This window comes from Melanerpes formicivorus, unplaced genomic scaffold, assembly GCF_026170545.1.
Source record: "Melanerpes formicivorus ecotype bairdi unplaced genomic scaffold, bMelFor1.0.p_v2 SCAF_27, whole genome shotgun sequence".
Classification (NCBI taxonomy): Eukaryota; Metazoa; Chordata; class Aves; order Piciformes; family Picidae; genus Melanerpes; species Melanerpes formicivorus.
In genome coordinates, this window is record NW_027142379.1 from 3,647,618 (window position 1) to 3,666,223 (window position 18,606).

The following is an 18,606-nucleotide window of genomic DNA, read 5'->3' on the forward strand; positions in this document are numbered from 1 at the left end:
AGCTCTTCAACTCTCACAAAGGAAAGTCCTAACCAGATTCGTGTCAGAGTCTCTTTCTGTGCCCTGAAAAATAACCTATGGAGTTATTTCAAATGCACTTTCCCATGTCAAACCTTACAACATCCTTATGCAACCAGTGTCAAAGTATTTACTGATGGGAGACCACAAGCGACAGGGAGACTAAAGGCTGCTTCAGCTTCTTGAAGGAAAGCACCTCTGAGACATCTCTGGAGGTCCTACTTGGCCATAGAGGCTTGTACTGAAAGGTGTAAGCCTCTCATTGCCCAGTACCATATCTGCAGAGGTTTTGGATACCAAGAGGCATCTCAACTGGCATGAGGAGACTGTCTTTAGACAACAAACTGAGCCAGGTGAGAATTTTATCTGCGTAATATCAAAGTACCTTCTCCAGCCATTGTACCTAGCTGCATTGGTGGGCGACACCACACCTCAGGAACAATAAAGTTCCCAAGTTTGCACTTTCTAAGATGGTAGGTAGTTTTCAATCCTCTCTCATTAACCACTGGATCCCATTAAAGGTATTTTGCCGAGTCTAAGTAGGACAACTGGTTCAAAGATCTATAATTGCTTCCCATCTAAAAGGAACAGATGATAAAGACCAATACAGAAGAGTAAAAGTTAATTGTAACAAATTGCGTTGGCCAGGAGAGGAAAATTTAAAACCACACAGGATGTAAATGATCTAGAACACAATTATGCAAAGTTTAAAACTCAACATCTGTGACAGGAGGAATTTATCTCTGACTAAAGAATACAGCATGTGGGAATGTATGTGACTTGTTTGCCTTTTGAAACACTCACTGTGCTGTCTCTGGTAGGTTGGGCAGAGCAACAGGACTCAGGGCTGTGTGAATGGCTCACACAGCCTCAGATGTGCCTGGCTAGTCAACAAGCCCATCTACTTTGTCTGCTTTTTCATGGTATTCATATGTTGTGAGAAGCAAAAGGCACAACAGAACCGCTTTCTATTTACAGTTATTTGTGACTTCGTAAGCCCAAGGACTGCTTGTTAGAAGATAGGCAATTAACAGAAAAATGCAAGAAGGGAACTGAATGTCTGTGTGTGGTCCTCAGGAAAGCCCATGGGAGAGCTTGCCTCAAGATACTAAGAAATCTGTGCAGATGAGCTTACTATCAAAGCTGTAAGGGCCAAGGAGGAATTGCTGGGATCCATCTATTTCATCTTCCCTCTCATTTTTACCGCACCAGCTGGAGGAACACAGGGAGTCACCTAAATCAGGGAGTCAGAGTAGAAAGAGAAGCCCTGAACTAAGTGACTGGAAATACTTTTAGGGCTTCACTATTCCAAATGGCATTGTTCACTTAAAGAGAAATATGTTTCTCAGCATCAGCTTTAAGATTTTCATACAAGCCAACACAGTATTTTCCAACAGCTTCTTCTCCTACCCCTCCACACAGACTGGCATTTATTGTCTGTAAACACCATGACCTGCTGTGCTGGAAGGCTCCAAGGAATGTTACTAACATCGTTGCTTAAAAAAATACAACACAGAATACAAGAAACATGCAGGCAAAAATTCCACAAACCCCAAGTTTCCTACTGAAATCTACTTTCTCCTGGGGTCCACAGGTAGCTCTTCTTCTTTGCCTTCCTCTTTTACTGAGTTTTCTGGGCATAAGTAGAATCCAAACTTGGAAAGTGAGGTGCCTCTGGCATATATATATCCCTTAGGGGAGGAAAGTGCTCCATCACACTGTGTGCAGAGAACTTCCACAGTGCTCACCAGCTAACACAGGCAGACAGGGCAAAGCCATGGAACTCCTTTATATAAAACCAGCAGGTGATGCTACCAGTTGTCCTAAGGACATATCCTAGAATATAAGGACATCCCTAACCTGGCAACGTCCCCTGTGCTGTTGAAAGAACAGGTCTTTCAGGGGTGCAGGGTTGCTTTCTGAGAATACAACACATCTGTTTTCAAATAATATTTTACTCCTACTCAGAAAGAAAAGAGGTGATGAAAGAGGGAGACAGTGGTAGCCCCAGCTACAACTTAGCCCTAGCATTGCAACATTGCTTCAGGAAAAGGTTGGCACTACGCAGACAAGGCAGCATCCTCAGGTGCCGCTTACTATGTCCCACTCTTCCACAGAAGATCGTGTGGCTTCTCTGTGAAACCATCAAGATGGTGATGACCATGTCCACAAAAATCCTATTTCTGGCTGAAGGCTAGCATCCACACACTTCAGCCACACTAAATTCAGCCCAACACAAATAAAAACATTTCCATTTATTGTTTAGATTAACTGCCAGCTCATCAACTCAATTATCATGCAGTAATTTATCCTGTTCTCCTGCTTTATTGATAATACTACAGCTTTCCTCTGAACTAGCCTGGATCTGGGTTACAAATGTTCTATATTTTACCTGCTAATTCCCTCTAGAATCAATAAAGCTCCTTCCCAGCCTAAGGTCACATCTGCAGTTGTCTGAAGAGTTGTACGATCTCCCAAGCAGAGGTGAGTCTGTACAGCAGGGACTATATTTTGATAACCCTATTCAGTTAAAGTTCCCATCTCTGAAAACAGATTGGACCATCTTCTGAACATGCCCTAATTTTTATGCATACACACAAGAACATGCTTGTATATTACTGACATTTGATGTTCTCATTTTCACCTTCTGCTACAATTTTATTGATGAATAACTACCAAAATATAAAAGCCTCAGTTCCCTAAGCAGAGGAATGCACCAGGCTTAATTTTATACATAAGTTTATCCCCCCCTCGTGATACACACTCAAAGTGCTGCATAAAGCTGGAGCTTTCTTCCACTGAAACACCAGTCAGCTGGAAACACTGGAAAACCAACCTATCATGTTATACGAGTGTAACCTCGCGTGACCCTGCCTTGTGTTATATGACCATAATGGAAATAAAGATTGATCTCTCTTACCCACCACCCATCTGCCTTTTATGGCTCTATCAGGCAGCCCTCTGAAAGGCAGCTCTTCCTATACAAAATGAGGAGTGTGAAACAAATTACTCTGAGGGAAGCAATTCATAGAAAAATGTCTGCATGGTCTGATGTACAACCACTCAGGCAGGTCATTGTGTGCCTAACCACAAGATTCAGGCCTTACAGACTGCAGTATCAAGAAAAACATCACACTAAAGCCCTAATTATCTGAGTGTCCACAGTGCATAACACACATCTCACATTGATTCATTATGGCTTACCCCTCTCCCTCAGAAACATCTCACCAGCATTGCAGCCAGTGGGATCAAGGAGGCAGCAAGGCCCCAGGCCGATGAAGCTGTGTCTCCTAGGGACAGGTCTCACCCAGCTGAGATCTTGTATAGATGCACTCTGTCTAGCAAGATCAGAGATCTCATGTGGAGATTTTCTTGAGCTAAGAGGTTCCCCTGTCTTCTGCCTGCCCACCTCTAGGAAGCTAATGCTCCTGAGACCTGCTGGCTTTCTATCAAATTCGACTGGAGCTGGCAAATATGACATTTCCTAGATGTACAAAGTCACTGGGAAGGTCTGGCAGACACATGCACACAGCCAGCACAGCTTCATAAACACTGCTCTGTGGAAAACAGACAAGCATGGATCTATTCTGCCTATGTCACTTCAACTCTGTGCAAGGGAATGCAGGCTCATGCCAGTGTTTGGGAACTCCTTAAAATAATGCAATCCCTATAATGAACTTGTGCTTTGCACAAGGAAACCAGCTCTGTGAGGTGAGGGGATGGCCTAGGAAGCTTTCAGGGAAGGCAGTTTTTAACTGTACATTCTCACGACAAAGGAAAGGTCTTGAAATTGCCAGGAGTAGTTTTTAGGATGTTCCAAAATTAGGTTATTTCAAGCAAATCCAGCCTATCTCTTTGCTGGAGAGACACTGACCTTCTCCTTCCTGCTGGAACACCACTCATCACTGCCCATCACTGCTCCAGAGACACTCACAGAGGTGCTTCATGAGCCTTTCTGCAGCCTATGGACAGAGAGGAGATGGTGGCTTACCTCTGGAGGCCCCTCGTCCAGAAGGAAAAACAGAAGTGGAAGAACAGCATGGATCTGTGAGCAAGCCAGACCACTTTGGAGCCCAGTTAAACTGGTCTAGGAAACTCAAAGTACACTTATAGAAGAGTAAATAAAAATCAATGGAAGTGTGCTTTTCCCTCACCAGTGTATGAACTTTCAGCAAGCCAGGCTGAGAAAGCAAGCGTGGTGGCAGGAGTTGACTCCACAGTCTTGAGTACAATGCATCATGAACACAGGCAAAGCTTATCAGCCTGCAAGGACTTAAAAATTAGAGCCTGGTGAAGTTTGAATTCCAGATTAAAAAGAAATCTTCATTTTCTATTACTACACCACTCTCCCCATGGGACTCAGCACACTGACTCTTGTTACATGGCCAGGTTCAAGGTTTTAGTGCTCCTGCTACATTTGTTTCCTTGACAGAAGAGCATTTATGTTTATATATTTAGCTTTTACACTCAAACCTTCAGAACTGAACACTTATTTTCTATGTGTACAAGCATGCACGTGAGCACAAGCTGGGATGTGCCATGTGTGCATGAACGCCACCACTTGCACATACAGCCCTGAGACCACCTGGTAGAACCTGAGTTATCGATGTATTTTTCCTGCAGAGCAAGGAAACTCGTGCAGTTTAGCACAGGCAGAATCAGTCTGGCTCTGCAGAGCCCCACTGGCTTTCTGGGGACTTCAGAGGCAGCAAATCCAGGAATAACCTATAGAAGTGTAAAGAATTTAATGGAGATTTAGATGCCTGCAACTGAAATGTAGTGGGTTTGAGTCATAAATCATGTAGTATTATACCCTACTAGCATACATGAATAGAGGTGTAATGTCTGCATCACTTCCTTTTCAGATGAAGAAAGGCTGACAGTCTTCATGAGATTATGTTGTCCAAACCAAAATGAAATACTGCTCATAAACAGCAGTGATGTTTACACACAGAAGCCAAACACAATTGGGTGAAAAAGGCTGAATGAATGAAAATAAACAAGAAATGTGTAAGGGATGCTCCTCCCTCATTAAATCCTTTCCCTGGTGCTACTCAGAGGGTTGGGTTTTTTGTTTGCCTTTCCCACAACTCATCCATGCTTTCAGATCCAGAGAGTCTCACAATGTGCTATAGCTTGAATGTTTGCATTCAAAGTGAAAACATCTAACAGGAAGAATTTTTTGGACAGGTTTCCTGGTGGCACAGCACCACCTTTCTAAGTTCTCCTACAATGGGAGCTTCCTCTATCTCATAAAATACAAATAGATGGTTTGCTGTGAAGGACTCCAAAGTGAAGGACTTCAGAGAAACAAGCATGAAGAGCGGCGCCTGTCCCAAGCATCTGTGGAACAGTAGGAAGTCCTGGTGAGCTTGTGAATAGTAGCACTGTCTGAGGTTCCCCTAGGGAATACTATTAAATTAACAGCACATTCAGATTAATTGCTTTGATTTTTGCTTTTTTTTTTCCTGGACAATTTTTTTCCCCAGTTGCCCAACAGGTATCTGGTAATGCAGAGTTCTGGTTCAGAGATCAGCCTGTAACACAGGAGGTTTGATTTGGTGGTAAGGTTTTCTGGTTTTGCAGCTTTTTCTTTGCTGTGTTTCAAAGGCCCAAGTTATTAATTTATCAGACAGAAAAGAGCACTCTGACCCCACCACACTCAGGTCCTCAGGGAAGTCAGCTGTCTCTTCAGAAGTCATGAACAGCGAGATAAAACTCCCTAGTATTAAGGATTAGGGACAATCCCTCTAAGCAACCAATTTTTCTGGCATTTTTCTGGCAGACTCAAGCCTGCTTTTAGCTAACTGGTGGCTTCAAGTCCCCTGTTGGTATCCTGATCCTCCCTAACCATTGACCACAGGGGAATTATGACAGGGAATAAAGTAATCCCTCCCTTGCTACTGCCAGTGGGAAAGATCACTGATATAGCAATTCGTAAGTGATCAGTTCTTATCCCCACATGGCAATAATGTTCCTTCTGAAAAGAAAGCTGAAAATATGGTGAGACTGACTGCTCCTCCAAAGCTGTTCTGAGACTGACTGCTCCTCCAAAGCTGTTCTGAGACTGACTGCTCCTCCAAAGCTGTTCTGGTGTCTCAACAGATCATTTATGCTGAAAGAATATTACATGAAATACCCTGTTGGTGTTGATGACCGTGGTTTTCTGGTATCATTGCTAGTCCTTCTGTCCAGCACAACTAGGACTTTTTCTCCTGATACATTTTTCCCACAGATTCCATGATGGGTCACAAATAGAAAAGATAGGGTGCAAATCTGGCACTGCAAAGAAACAGGGGAAAATAATAGGAACTAGAAAAAGAGAAGCTTTTATTTCATTCTTCAGACAAGTGCAATCCTTTCCCAAGGATATAATCTGGCTGGTGCTCTATGCTTTAAGTAACAGTTTTAAGTGACTGCTGTATTTAGCCAAAGAGATGTCTGGTTTTCTGAATAACTTGCAGAGGACTGGCACATGTGCCAGCTCTACAGGGTAATGCTGTTGCCTTACATGGATTAACTCAGGATTTACACAACTAAGAACTGAGAGACACAGGATGCCTGAACACAGGAAGGCAGAAAATGAAAACTTCCTCCAAGAAAAACAAAACATCTGCCTCTCTCTTCCCAACTAATCCAAACAGTTAATTGAAAGAAACCAACCTGGTGCTGAAAATGCCAACAATGGAGCTCCACCCTTCACCTTCAGCAAAGTTGTCACTTCTCTTATACAGGTCATGCAATACAAACTGCAGCAGCATACATCCTGCCTTCACTCCATGAGGTTCCCCTTCTCCAAATCCTTTCCCTTGGCCACAGAAAGTGCACTAGATAACTCCTTGGTCTGACACCTCCCATCAGACCAACAAAGTTGCAATCTACAGTCTCAGTCTTGCAAGATGATCCTGCAGTGATCAACAGATTGTATCAGGGATCATTTATCATTGTGTACCCTACCTGTCTGCCCACATTGCCCTCAGCCCTGCTCTCATCACCATGAGCCCATTTCACAGTCGGTGGCCAGCATGGGCCCTTTGCTCTGGCATAAGCAGCCCTTGAACAGGAAGCACCTGGGTGTTCCCCATTTATAGGGCAGGTGGAAGCAAGGCTGTTGCTGCCATAAGTGAAAACACAGCATTAGCCAGCATCCTGGCTCCTGGGGGGAAAGTGTTTTATTAATCAAAAAAATACTTTCCACCCTGTGGTGTCTTGCAGACCTTTAAACTTGCATCTGCACAAAACAGAGGAATTCTTTTGTCATTCTCACAACAAAGTCAAAATACAGAAACCATTTTTAAAACATGAAGATTATTTTTTTTAAACAGGAGAGAGAACTTGAGCTGAATTAGAAATACTCTGTAAGCTCAGCACATTACGGTTAAGCCTTGGGCCATGTTCCCAGGCTGTTCTAGAAGCAAACAGAAGGAGCTGGAGCAGCTGAACGTGCTTGACCAAAAGGTATCATCGTACCACACCGCATTTTTCTCATTCTATTCTAGACTACAGGAAATGAGAGGGAGATGAAGACTGGAAATGTTAAGCACTTCAAAATCCTAATTCCCCTAAAATATGTTGTCATGGAAAGCATAGGAGTTTGGGAGTATGACGTGGAGCTAATGAAGTGCAAGTCTTTGGGTGTGGGGAACCAGAGCCCAAGGGTCCAGTCCATACTTTCATCCAGAGCGTTCACCAGGCATTTCTAGTTGTACTATTTATACAATTGATTTTATTTCTGAAGGAAATGTTTTAGTTCATGAGACTACATGTAAGAATATAGGGCTTTGCATTGCAGTGGATAATGTGGCATCCATTGTCAGTGGATGAAGACCTTCTCCTAAGTGTTATTAAAGGTCAGACAAGAAAGGAATGTCAGAATCTGAAAGGCCATTGCAAATAAGGGAGATTTTAAAATCAGTCATGGAGAGAAGAAGTTGGGAAGTGAAATTTCAGAAGAGATTTGAAAGAAGACAGAAATGTTTGTGACAGGCAGAAGCTGAGGACTCTGCAATAGAAACATCTTTAACATATAGGATGCAAAAGCTATGCTCTGGAAGGCAAGAGGAAAGATTAGAAACTGGGGGAGCCTCACAGAGTGAAATGTTAAGTGGGAGATGAAAGAGAGACGAAGGTTTATTGTTTGGACAATAAATCTAATATTGATGCAGTAAAAGATTAATAAATAGTGAATGGATTTGAGGAGGAAAGTAATGTGATCCAGGATTTTGCTTGTAATCAAATCATCTTCAGATGTGACAACTATGCTCCCTATTAGAGGATAGGGTAGCTGCATATGTGGGGCACCCCTACAGCATTATCATGAACCCACTTCCTCTTGTATCCAGAGCTTCTCAGGCCATTAAAACAGCTCTCAGCTTTTACTAGCAATTTCAAAGTAACAAGTTTTCCTTCCTAAAACAAATGACAGTCTGAGACTAAGGAGGGCTGATATTTAGATATATAAATACAGACAACTTACCACCAGTGCAATCTTCATATTATGCCACACATTAGCTATGTACAAGAGTAGCAAAAAATGTATATAGAAATGGAAATAAGTATGACTGTCACCAACAGCACTTCAGGCCTTCAGAAGAAACAGACAATTTGAAAACAACCTACATTTTTGACGAGGTACAGAACTGGGAAGTAAAATAGTGGTGAACCAAAATAAAGAGCTTCAAGTCAGCAAAGCGCTGGTATCACATCTGTTAGCTTCCCAAAACCAAAGAAAGAAAGAAAACAGGATGGGATAAAAATTCCCCAAAGACCCCAAGTCTTTAAATACCTCATTTATGTTAATGACTCTGTGAGTTCAAACATGCTCCTGTTTTTATGTTGGATAATTATTGTTACTGTAATCAAAACATCATTTAGTGAACGCAGCATCAGACACTGAAAACAATGTAAAATCATATTGTAAAGCAGATAATTTAACATGACACATGAAGATTTGCTCTCATTCACAGAAATGAAAATTTCTCCACATCTAGTATCCAACACTGCAACCAAATGGGAAAAGGTTAGTTCAGGAAAAAGTCTATAGAAAGTCATGTCAAAACATACATAAAGTGTTCCCCTATATCTGTTATTTAATAAGCTTGTGTCTATTAGCTGTCACAGCTTGTCGCTTAGAATCCATGCAAATGTGCAGTGACAAGTGTGTGCTCCAGCACAAGCAAGATGGATTTCCAATGGTTAACTGCAACCCACACCTGGACCTCCTCCTCCTCATTTTAACATAGCAAACATTTAGCTTCAGTTCTTTATCATACACCTAAAAGTTCATCACCTCGTAAGCATTTTTAACACGCCAGTTGAGCTGGTCACACAAGGACATGAGTGAAACGCTCCTGCTACATCTTGCTAGCCAGCATCAACGCATGATGACACATTGGTCTTTCTCTCAGACAAGTGAACACATCACCTGAAACTGAAAAGTTCAGACAGAAAATTACTTTTTGCTTGTCTTGTTTCCAAAGCCACTGTGAAAAAGGGGGAAGACCTCACGGGTGTAGGTCCCTACTACTGCAACATATTCAGGTATTAAAATAAGTGCCTGGTCTGGTATGAAAAGAAAGTTATTCTGTGTATGAATTACTCCTCTTGTAATATGCACAGCAATTCCAGCATTTTCAAACTCTGAGCAGTTACAAGAAGAGAAAAAGAAAAGCCCCTTCACAAACCTATCAGCCTTTCTGTAAAATCAGTCCACTCACCACTGATACACAAAAATTTCAGAAAAAGGTAACTAGTCTGATGGAAATTTTGGCAGGTGTTTGGAGGATAAATATGCAACCAAAGACTAGGAAAAGCCAGAAGCTTCTTTAAAAGGCTGGAGGAAGAAGAGGGAGTGTGATCCTTGGTTTTGGCAAAACTTGAGGAAGGAAAAATGCTCATTGATTTTAACTAAAGTAACTCACCCCCTTCAAACTGCTCTGGGTGACTGCAGAAAACTTATCCTTTGGGGGTGTTTGGGTCTGACAATGCTAATTCAAACAGGTGACAGCACCTGCATATGGGAAACATGTATTGGTAAAAGAAAGAGGAAAACAATCTGTACAAGCATTTCATATGCATTTTTAAAGATACAACTTCTCTGTCGTATAACACAAGGAATGCCTCACACTCAGCATGATTAGGCTCTATGTGAATCAAGGTTTGCAGTCTTGTGCCCAAGCCAGCCTCTGACTAAACAGAAGAAAAAGGATAGCCCTGCAAACTGTCTTTATTTTCTTGCTGTGAATGGCTCGGGCCAGCTAAAGCTTGCACAAGCTGTCAGATAATGAGTTAAGCACCACAAATGGAAGGCTCAAACCTTCATGGTTAGTTGGGGGAAACAGCAGCAGTAAATTAAATGGGGAGTTGCTGCCTCCCACACCAACCACACAGAAGCTTGTCTGTTTGGAGGATTCCCGAGCTCTTTGAGCACAGGGTGCTGTGCCCACAGCATTGGTCACCTGCTGAGAGCTCACAGTGAATTAGGTTACATTATAATTGGATTTTCCGAAGGCAACACATTAGCATTTTCCATGATCTCACCCTTATTAGCCAAATCGCTAATCAGGAGTTGCGGGTTGCATTGTTTGTCGGTTGAACTATCTGCTGCTAGAGCGTCTGGAAGCAGCTCCAAATTCATGCAGAGATAAAACCCCTGCCTAACAGAGACTGGGGAGTTCATTCTGTAGCTAATGCTGCAGTCAGACTCCAATCTGAAACAGCAGCTCCTCCCCAGAGCCTGCCTCACTCTCTGCTTTGCTCGTGTTCTTCCCCAGTCTGGATTGTAAGTGTTTCTTTAATCAGTGTGGGCAAGAGCAGCATCATTATAAAATGTTAACAGCAGAAAAGTCCTTTCCCATGGACTGTTCCTTATTGTGTCCAAAATGAAATGCTGAACATGTTTAATTCTGTGAATACTGTTTTATGCACAGGCCTTTGTGTATTGATGAGAATGGAAATACCTGTTCTAAAAGCAGAAACAACACACGTGGGTGATCTCCTAACTGGTCACTCTGTCTTTGCACAGCTCAAAAAGCTGTGTAGGAACTCACACTCCTATTAGCTGTTTCTGAGCTACAAAGAAAGCACACAGCACATCTCGTGCAGCCTTATGATGCAAAAATCTCAGTTCCTTCTTCCAGGTGGGATCCCAGCAGGTGCCTCTCCCAGAGCTGTCTTCTTAAAGACCTGAAGGGAAAAGACAATCTTGCAAGTAGCTTATCAAGTGATGTTTGCTGAACACCCAGTCAGCACAGTTTGCTGAAAAATTTCATGGTCTTAATACAATTTTGTTTTAAGAAGCCAGGATTTATTCTCAGGTTAGAGGTTACACAACAATGTTCAGAGTCATTACAAGAATCATTTGGAAATATAAATTCATTTTCACTGAGAAGTTAAACCCACTAAATATTTCTGCTCAAATGATTCTGATACAAATAAGTACATACAGAGAAAACTGTGATGACTTTTGTAGCATTCTGCAGCCAAAGTTGAAAGGAAAGCTGGCCTTGACTCAAAAAGGGGAGTAGGTACCCTCTACCTGGCCTGACATTGGTGGTACCCTGCCTGCAATTACACAAATGTCTTAAAACACCGAAGCAGATTTCATTTTTACCATAGAACAAAGTAAAAAGAGCACAGGATTCAAGATGGCATATCAGCCAGTCATTCCCTGCAATCAAATTAAAGAAAAAAAAAGAAAAAAGTATAATTCTCAAACAAAAAAAGTATCACAACACCATTGGGCATATGAACTCTTGAATTCAAACCAGATGTGCCTGTCTCAGAAACCCCAGCAAAAACTGCAGCCTTTCCCGTGTGGGTTTTTAATAGATTCTCACAAGCAGAACAAAGGACAGCAATGCTTCCCAGAGGAGTTTAACTGGATCCTGAGGATCACTTGCTGTATGATCTGCTTTTCTATTGTCCTCAGGGGGATTTCACTGGGCATAAATAGCATGCACTGAAGAGATAAGGAGCTAGGGGCAAAAAAAAAAATAAATCACAACAATAAGAAAAAAACAACAAAACCACACACACAAAACAAAAAAAAAACCCAGCAAGCAAACCAGAACAAAACAAAACAATGAAGTTGCAAAACTAGCTTGCAGCCTTTGGTCTACACATCTCCAGGTCACAGGCTGTCAACGATGGGCTCCCTTCTCCAAAGATGAATCTACAAGAGTAAATCAATAGAAATTGTTTTGCCATTGAGAAATACAACTCACTTACGATTAATTTCCTTCTGTTTTGTAATACACACCCCCACACCCTTGGAGCCAATACCCTGCATCACGACAGCTTGTAACCAACCCAACACAAACTGCACAAACTGTGAAGAAGAAGTAGAGGGTGGGGATATCATACAGTGCACTAGCAGATTTTGTGTCTTCACCTTCCTCTAGTCTCAATTGTTGGTACAAACAGTAGGGTCTAGTAACCTAAAGGCTCCATGTAAAATCTCTTCTGAAAAGAACAGCTGAGTTTCAACAGTGCTCACAGGTATACACTAGCATTAGGTGCACCCAAGGGAGTAGGTAAGTATGACAGAGGGAAGAATTAGGTAGCAGTACCTATGGCTAAATAGGTGTCTGTGGTTCAAGGATCTGTTTGATAGTAACTCACTCAAGCTAGGAAAACAAAATAAAATGGAAGAAAGGAAATCTACTGTTGCTAGTGTAACACACACTTCCTTCCTGAAGTTTAAAAAGTTCTGGCAATGCTGGGACATGTCACTGGTAGCACACACACACGTATACACAGTATTTTGGTTACAAGAGAAACATCAGGAGTGAAATATTTCTAGCAGGGTTTAGAATTTGCCTAGGAGAATTGCTCTGCAGCTGCTACACAGTAACCCCATCATTCACTTCCAAACCCACAGGGCTGATGGTATCCAAACCTACACAAAAGAAACCTTAATCCAAAAGGTCCACCTTTGTAGCAAGTGGCAGTGAACCACTGATTTTAGCGACATCTTTTCCTTGCAAGGTAGAGCTAACATTCATGTTACATGTTCACAAAAGCCAGGGAGAGCAATTAGAAGACTGGTTCTCTGTGCAAGTTAGGTGAATATAGACATTTGTGAGCTCAGTTCATTTTGTGCAAATGTAACAACAAAGATAGTGGAATAAAACTTTTCTAATGAGAAATGTGCTTCCAAGCTTCACATCAAATGTTGGCATTTATACATAAACATACAATTCAGGGCAGGGGAAGAGAGAGGAGGTGAATATTCAGACACCTATGGTTGGGATGCCCTACAATTAATTTTGTTCCTTCCAAGACCTGAGCTTCACTGGCACACACTGAGGTCACCCTGCTTATGCCAAGATGCTCTTTTGCTCCTAAGGTTCTTGTCCAGCTGGTGCAAACCCGCAGATCCCCCAGCACTGCAGGTACAGTCTGCCAGAGAAGAAAGGCAAACATGCTAAAATCTGCTCCCCAAACCAAAAAGTGTCTCTCACCTAAGACAACATTAACAGTTCAGAACACCTTCTGAATCTTTTGCAGTATGAGCAGGCTTCAGAGCCCAGTACAGGGTACAACCACAAACACACAGAAACATTTAGGTTGGAAAAGCTTTTTAAGAGTCCACCTGATAATCCATTAGCACTTCATCTAGACATATTTTAAACACCTGGTGACTCCACCACATCTCTGGGCAGCCTGTTCCAGAGTTTAGCAATCCTTTTGGTGAAGATATTTCCCTAGTATCCAACCTAAACCTCCCCTGCACATCTTGAGGCTGCTTACTTTTGTCCTATTTCTTGTTACTTAGGAGAAGAGACCAACCCCCAACTCCTCTCAGGTAGCTGTAGAGAGCAAGAAGGTCCTCCTTCAGTCTCCTTTTCTCCAGATACGCAACAGGCAAAGGAAGGTGAACTTTATACAACAAGAGAAGTAGCTCTTGGCTGCTACTTTAAGCAAACAGCATGGGATGAATCTCTGCATGGCTTCCTCAGATGACCGGTATGGAACTAAGGATATTTCCAGACAGCACATGGATTCTTCACTGAGTCACCAGAAAAGAGAATGATTTAATAAAAATAGCTATCACCAGAAGACAACCATCAACATTCCCTTTCAGTCAAGTTCTCTTAAACACCTTGACTCTTCCCTGTGTTTTGTCCTAAAAGCAAAAAACCCGAAACAAACAAACATACAAGCCAAAAAAACCCCAAAAGCCAGAGTGTGTTAAACCACTTAAAGCCTAAGGGGTACTGCATAATAAATCCTGACAGCCTGGTTCATAGAAATAAAATTATCAAACATTCAAATTACAGATCCTGCTCCTCCTCATATGAGGTTTTTCTGACAAACTACAACATGTTCTGTAATCTCCAGCTCAAGCAGATTTTAAAAGCAAAGCCTTCCTTCAGAAAAGCACACTCTCAGGCTCCGGAGCCAGGTTCTGATGTCCTTTTTGCTACACTGCAGTAGCAAAAATCAGGTTGTATCAGTAGAAACCCTGAAAATAATCACATTTTCATTCCCATATGGATTGCAAGCTGCTAATTAAATCTGGCTTGACTAGTTGGGAACACTGACAATTTCTCACATAATGTATGCACCAAGGGCAGGCTAATACCAAAAATGTTTAGGGTCTGGGATTTTTTACCAGGAAAATTAAGATGTCAGTTAATTGGCTTTTTTTTTTTCTGTCAGGTTTTCACTGCAGACCTCCACAAATCCGTTTTTCATTCCCCCTCCCCCACCTCCCTACAGATGTCATTATTTTCGGTGGAAAGCCTCACACTTCTCCCTCCTGTTCTTCCAATTAGCTGTAATTATAACAACATTAGCAGCAAAGTAGGTACCTCGAGGGCAACAATCTGGAAAGCAGCAGAGTGTGGAAGGGAACAAGAGATGATACTATACTGAAAGTAAGCAGATGTGTCATGCTGCTTCTTCTGCTCATCTGGGCATCTTTAGGGCTTTGCAAGTTGATTTCTGCTATCCCTAGGTGTGCCAGGACAAGGTGGTAACCAGCTGCTCTCACCTCTCCCACAATCCTCCAGAGCTACCTCTTGAACTGAGAGGTAGGTGAAGGGCTACTCCCTGTGGCTGGCTTAACTGGATCCAAAAATAAAAGTGTACAGTTTAGGTCAGATTAACTCAGTAATTAAATCTTAAGTTCTGAAGGGGTAACTGGAGGTCTGAAATACATGCACCAAGAATCTTTCTGCTAAGAAAACCAATACAGTAAGATCAATTTTGGAAGTGAAAAAGGCAATATGTGCCAGCAGTTGTGGCATGCAAAAGGGTTCTTGCTCTGAGTAAACTTTGAGCAATAAACCTCTTTTCCAGACAATTTTTCATTATAAACTTGGGTTCAGGAAAATTCTCCAAAAAGAAATTTTTTTTTTTAACTGCCTTTTCAATTCTGCACAGTTGGAGAAGGAAGGAAGTCAACATCACTTGCCAAATAAAGTGACACTAAGTACACTTGCTGGAAATCCTTCTGCCTTGCTCCTTAAACAGAAATAAAATCATAACAAAACCAAAAAAATCACAAGCAAGAACAAAAAGATTGGAAACCAGTCCCTGGAACACAGAGTGAAAGAGTATGGACAAACTTACGAGCTAATGTGCCTCCAAATGCATCACTGCTGGTCCAACAAGGCTAAGCTGGAAGAAGTGAAGCACAGTTTAGAACCAGGTTTTCTGCACTGCAAAGTACCTGGGGTGGGACCAGCCCAGAGGTGGGCAGGAAACACATTGCTGGTCAAATAAGGTAACTTCTCATCTCATCATCTTCCTCCTTAATCTCTACCTGCCAGCCAACACTTAACTTCCCACACTTCCCTTCTCACTTTATTGTGACCTTTGAGGAAAGGATATTTCATAGCTTTTATCTGAGCAGCTCCCTTTAGCTAGAGTCTCTTCACTCGGAAGTGCTGCTGCACATAGTAGCTCATTTAAACCCAGCACTGTAATTAGCACCGGTACAAAAGAGAACAAAGAAGTTGGAACATCAAGAATACTTTCATCACCACATTTCTATCTTTGAAACCTTTCTCAAAACACTTAAGTGCAGATTTAATACAGGTGACTACATATAATGCATAAAGCCAGACTAGTGCCTTTTAATTGATAGAAGCTGGATTTCTCTGTGATCAAAGGCTAACAAAATAATCTTTGTTTTATCAGCCAAGATAAAAAGAGTAAGAGCCCCAAAGATCTTAAAACAGACATCCTACACAGTGCTATGATGGGACTCCTTAAGAATTCCTCTTTGTGAAGACTGAAGGGAAAAAGGAAGGGAAAAGCCTCCCAGTATCCTACTCACTGTCCTACTGAGAAGGAGGTATTCAGATGTTCTGGACAAGGAACAGAAATAGAAAGAGGGATTTTTGAATTATTTTTTTTTCAGGGAGTCAAAAGTCAAGTCATAGAATCAAGCAGGGTAAAAGAAGAACCCTCTTTCTTCAGATCCCTGGACCACAGCTGTGGTTGGTGGTTGGACTTGTTTCATTCGCAGTTATAAACATCCTCCCTATATTCTCTGGTACAGTAAATCACTTTGAGTTGAAGTGGGAGGAACTACAAAATTAATCTCATGTCCTCTCTTGCAGTCACAGCACTACTTTCCCTACAACCACATCAGAACGCTCCAAACAGTTACCATGTAATTAGGGGGAGCTCATCCTCCATTTCAGCAAGCTATTCCCACTCTATCCTCTCTTCTGTGCAAATGTGGATGACAATAAACAACAGAACAGTTCCTCTGTAGCCATCTTCTAGATGTTACCAACCAGCTTTTGGTGCTGAGCCCCTGCCAGCCCACTCCCACCCTGAAATGGCAGACACATGAAGCACACGTTCTGCTACAGTGCAGACCAGCAAACACAGGCCAATGTTATCACTCATCTGAGACTGTATTGCTACAAAGGGGCCATGAGGCATGAGAATCAGCCAAAACACAAAACAAATAATTCTCAACCACTGCTGCAAGAAAAGAGGTGGTTTAGGGGAGTTTCTGAAGGAGAAGATCCAGAGGAGCAGAGGCCATCCAGAACAACATCCCTTCATCCTTGCGGTTTCTGGTATCCATCTTTTGAGTGGCCTAAAACAACTACTTTGAAACCCCCAGGAACTTGTCATGATTTCAAATTATTTCAAATACAAATATTAAATTAAGTACTCCTTCTGGTTTTCCAAAAGATAGTTTGCACTGACACTCTGGCAACTAATTAACTTTGTCCTTTCAAATGATTTTATTGGTACCTTGAACTATCAGAGTACAGCAATGAGCATTTTGCCTTTAAGGTGAAACAACATCCTAAAGTCTGTACTTTGTTACCAAGGCTTCTAAAACCTGCCCCATCTCAGCCTCCAGGTTTGGCACATTACTAAAAGTTCTCTTAGCTGGCACAACAGAAGCTCTGATGACAACTCTGAGGATGTCTTTTCCTTAGTACTATCACTAAGTGTCTAATGAGGCAAACGTGTGATTCTATTATGTGCAGTAGAGATGTTTTATGGACTGCAATGAAGCTGAAAGCTGTAATGTAGATAGTATTACACTAGCAACCTCACCTGTGTTGCACATACACCAGCCTTGGCTCTCTGAGGCAAAGCTGTCACATAAGCACTCAACAGATAAATTGGGAAGTTTACTCTACATCCCTCCAAGGCCCCCATCTAAAAAAAAAGTACATTTAAAATACACTCTGTACAGCTGTTGTCTTACCATTTGCCTTGTGCTGCACATCTGGCGGAAACTGGTCAGGAACATACCACTGATAGTCTGGCTGCACAGAACAATAAAACATTATTACAGCAATATGGACTTCATAGACACTTCAAACAAAAGAGCAGTGACATGATAAAACTATAATTGTGCTGTGAAGTTTTTTATTAGTCATACAAAAGTAGTTTACCCCCCAAAAAATCTATTCAGCTTTACATGTCCACTGATCGAGCCTTTCAGCTTGCTTCCTTTTTTTATGATGTGTGGTTTAGATCCTGCACTCAGAAATATCTGTGTAAACCTTTCTAGATCCCACACATTGAAAGAAACATTAGCAGAAACAAGTCACATTTTAAAAGAGATAAGGAGTAAAGTGCACCAGAAGATACTAACAAGCATCACATTCTCCATACTAAAGAACCCCAGCGAAACCTGGCATACACTGACCTGACAGGTAAAACTGTTCAGGCTGAATACCTGCAATGTCTGTAACACTTTTCAGTGTGACAGCAATAACCACTTTAATAAAGTTCTCTCCCTTCCTCCCTTCCCCACAGGTTAGCAGTAGTGTTACCATAACATTAGCTGTTATCAAGTAACTTCTTGAAAATACTGTGGGAAAGGGACAATTCTCATATTTCTTGCAAGAGGAAGTATTGGGAAGGTTATGAACATGCAGGTTTCTTTGTCTAGGGAAATCCTGGAGGGAAGAAAAACTGCACTGTAGTTTATACCACACACCATGGCAAACGAGCAGCAAATTACCACTAGAGGAAACAATTTTGGGACCCAACATTTCAGTTCAAGCTGTATTAAACTGTCTATCTGCTTCAAGTAGTACACAGAGAGTTGTCAAATTCCACATGATTACTGCTTCAAATTAGTTAAACTGGGAA

At 41.8% G+C, this 18,606-nt stretch overlaps 1 protein-coding gene across 2 annotated transcripts in view; it reads right to left on the reverse strand.

Annotated features, from left to right (window-relative positions):
• The window catches only part of TNIP3 (TNFAIP3 interacting protein 3), a 72,046-nt gene that overhangs the window by 2,227 nt on the left and 51,213 nt on the right, over positions 1-18,606 (reverse strand). Inside the window, exons 12-13 of one of the 2 annotated variants that reach the window (XM_068153959.1) lie at positions 17,711-17,771; positions 11,237-12,190 (exon numbers count right to left, since the gene is read on the reverse strand). In XM_068153959.1, the coding sequence (XP_068010060.1) occupies positions 12,159-12,190; positions 17,711-17,771 (93 nt within the window). In that variant the 3' untranslated portion in view covers positions 11,237-12,158. Of the gene's footprint in view, positions 1-11,236; positions 12,191-17,710; positions 17,772-18,606 lie in introns of those variants that run through there. The other variant, XM_068153961.1, reaches the window with a different exon arrangement.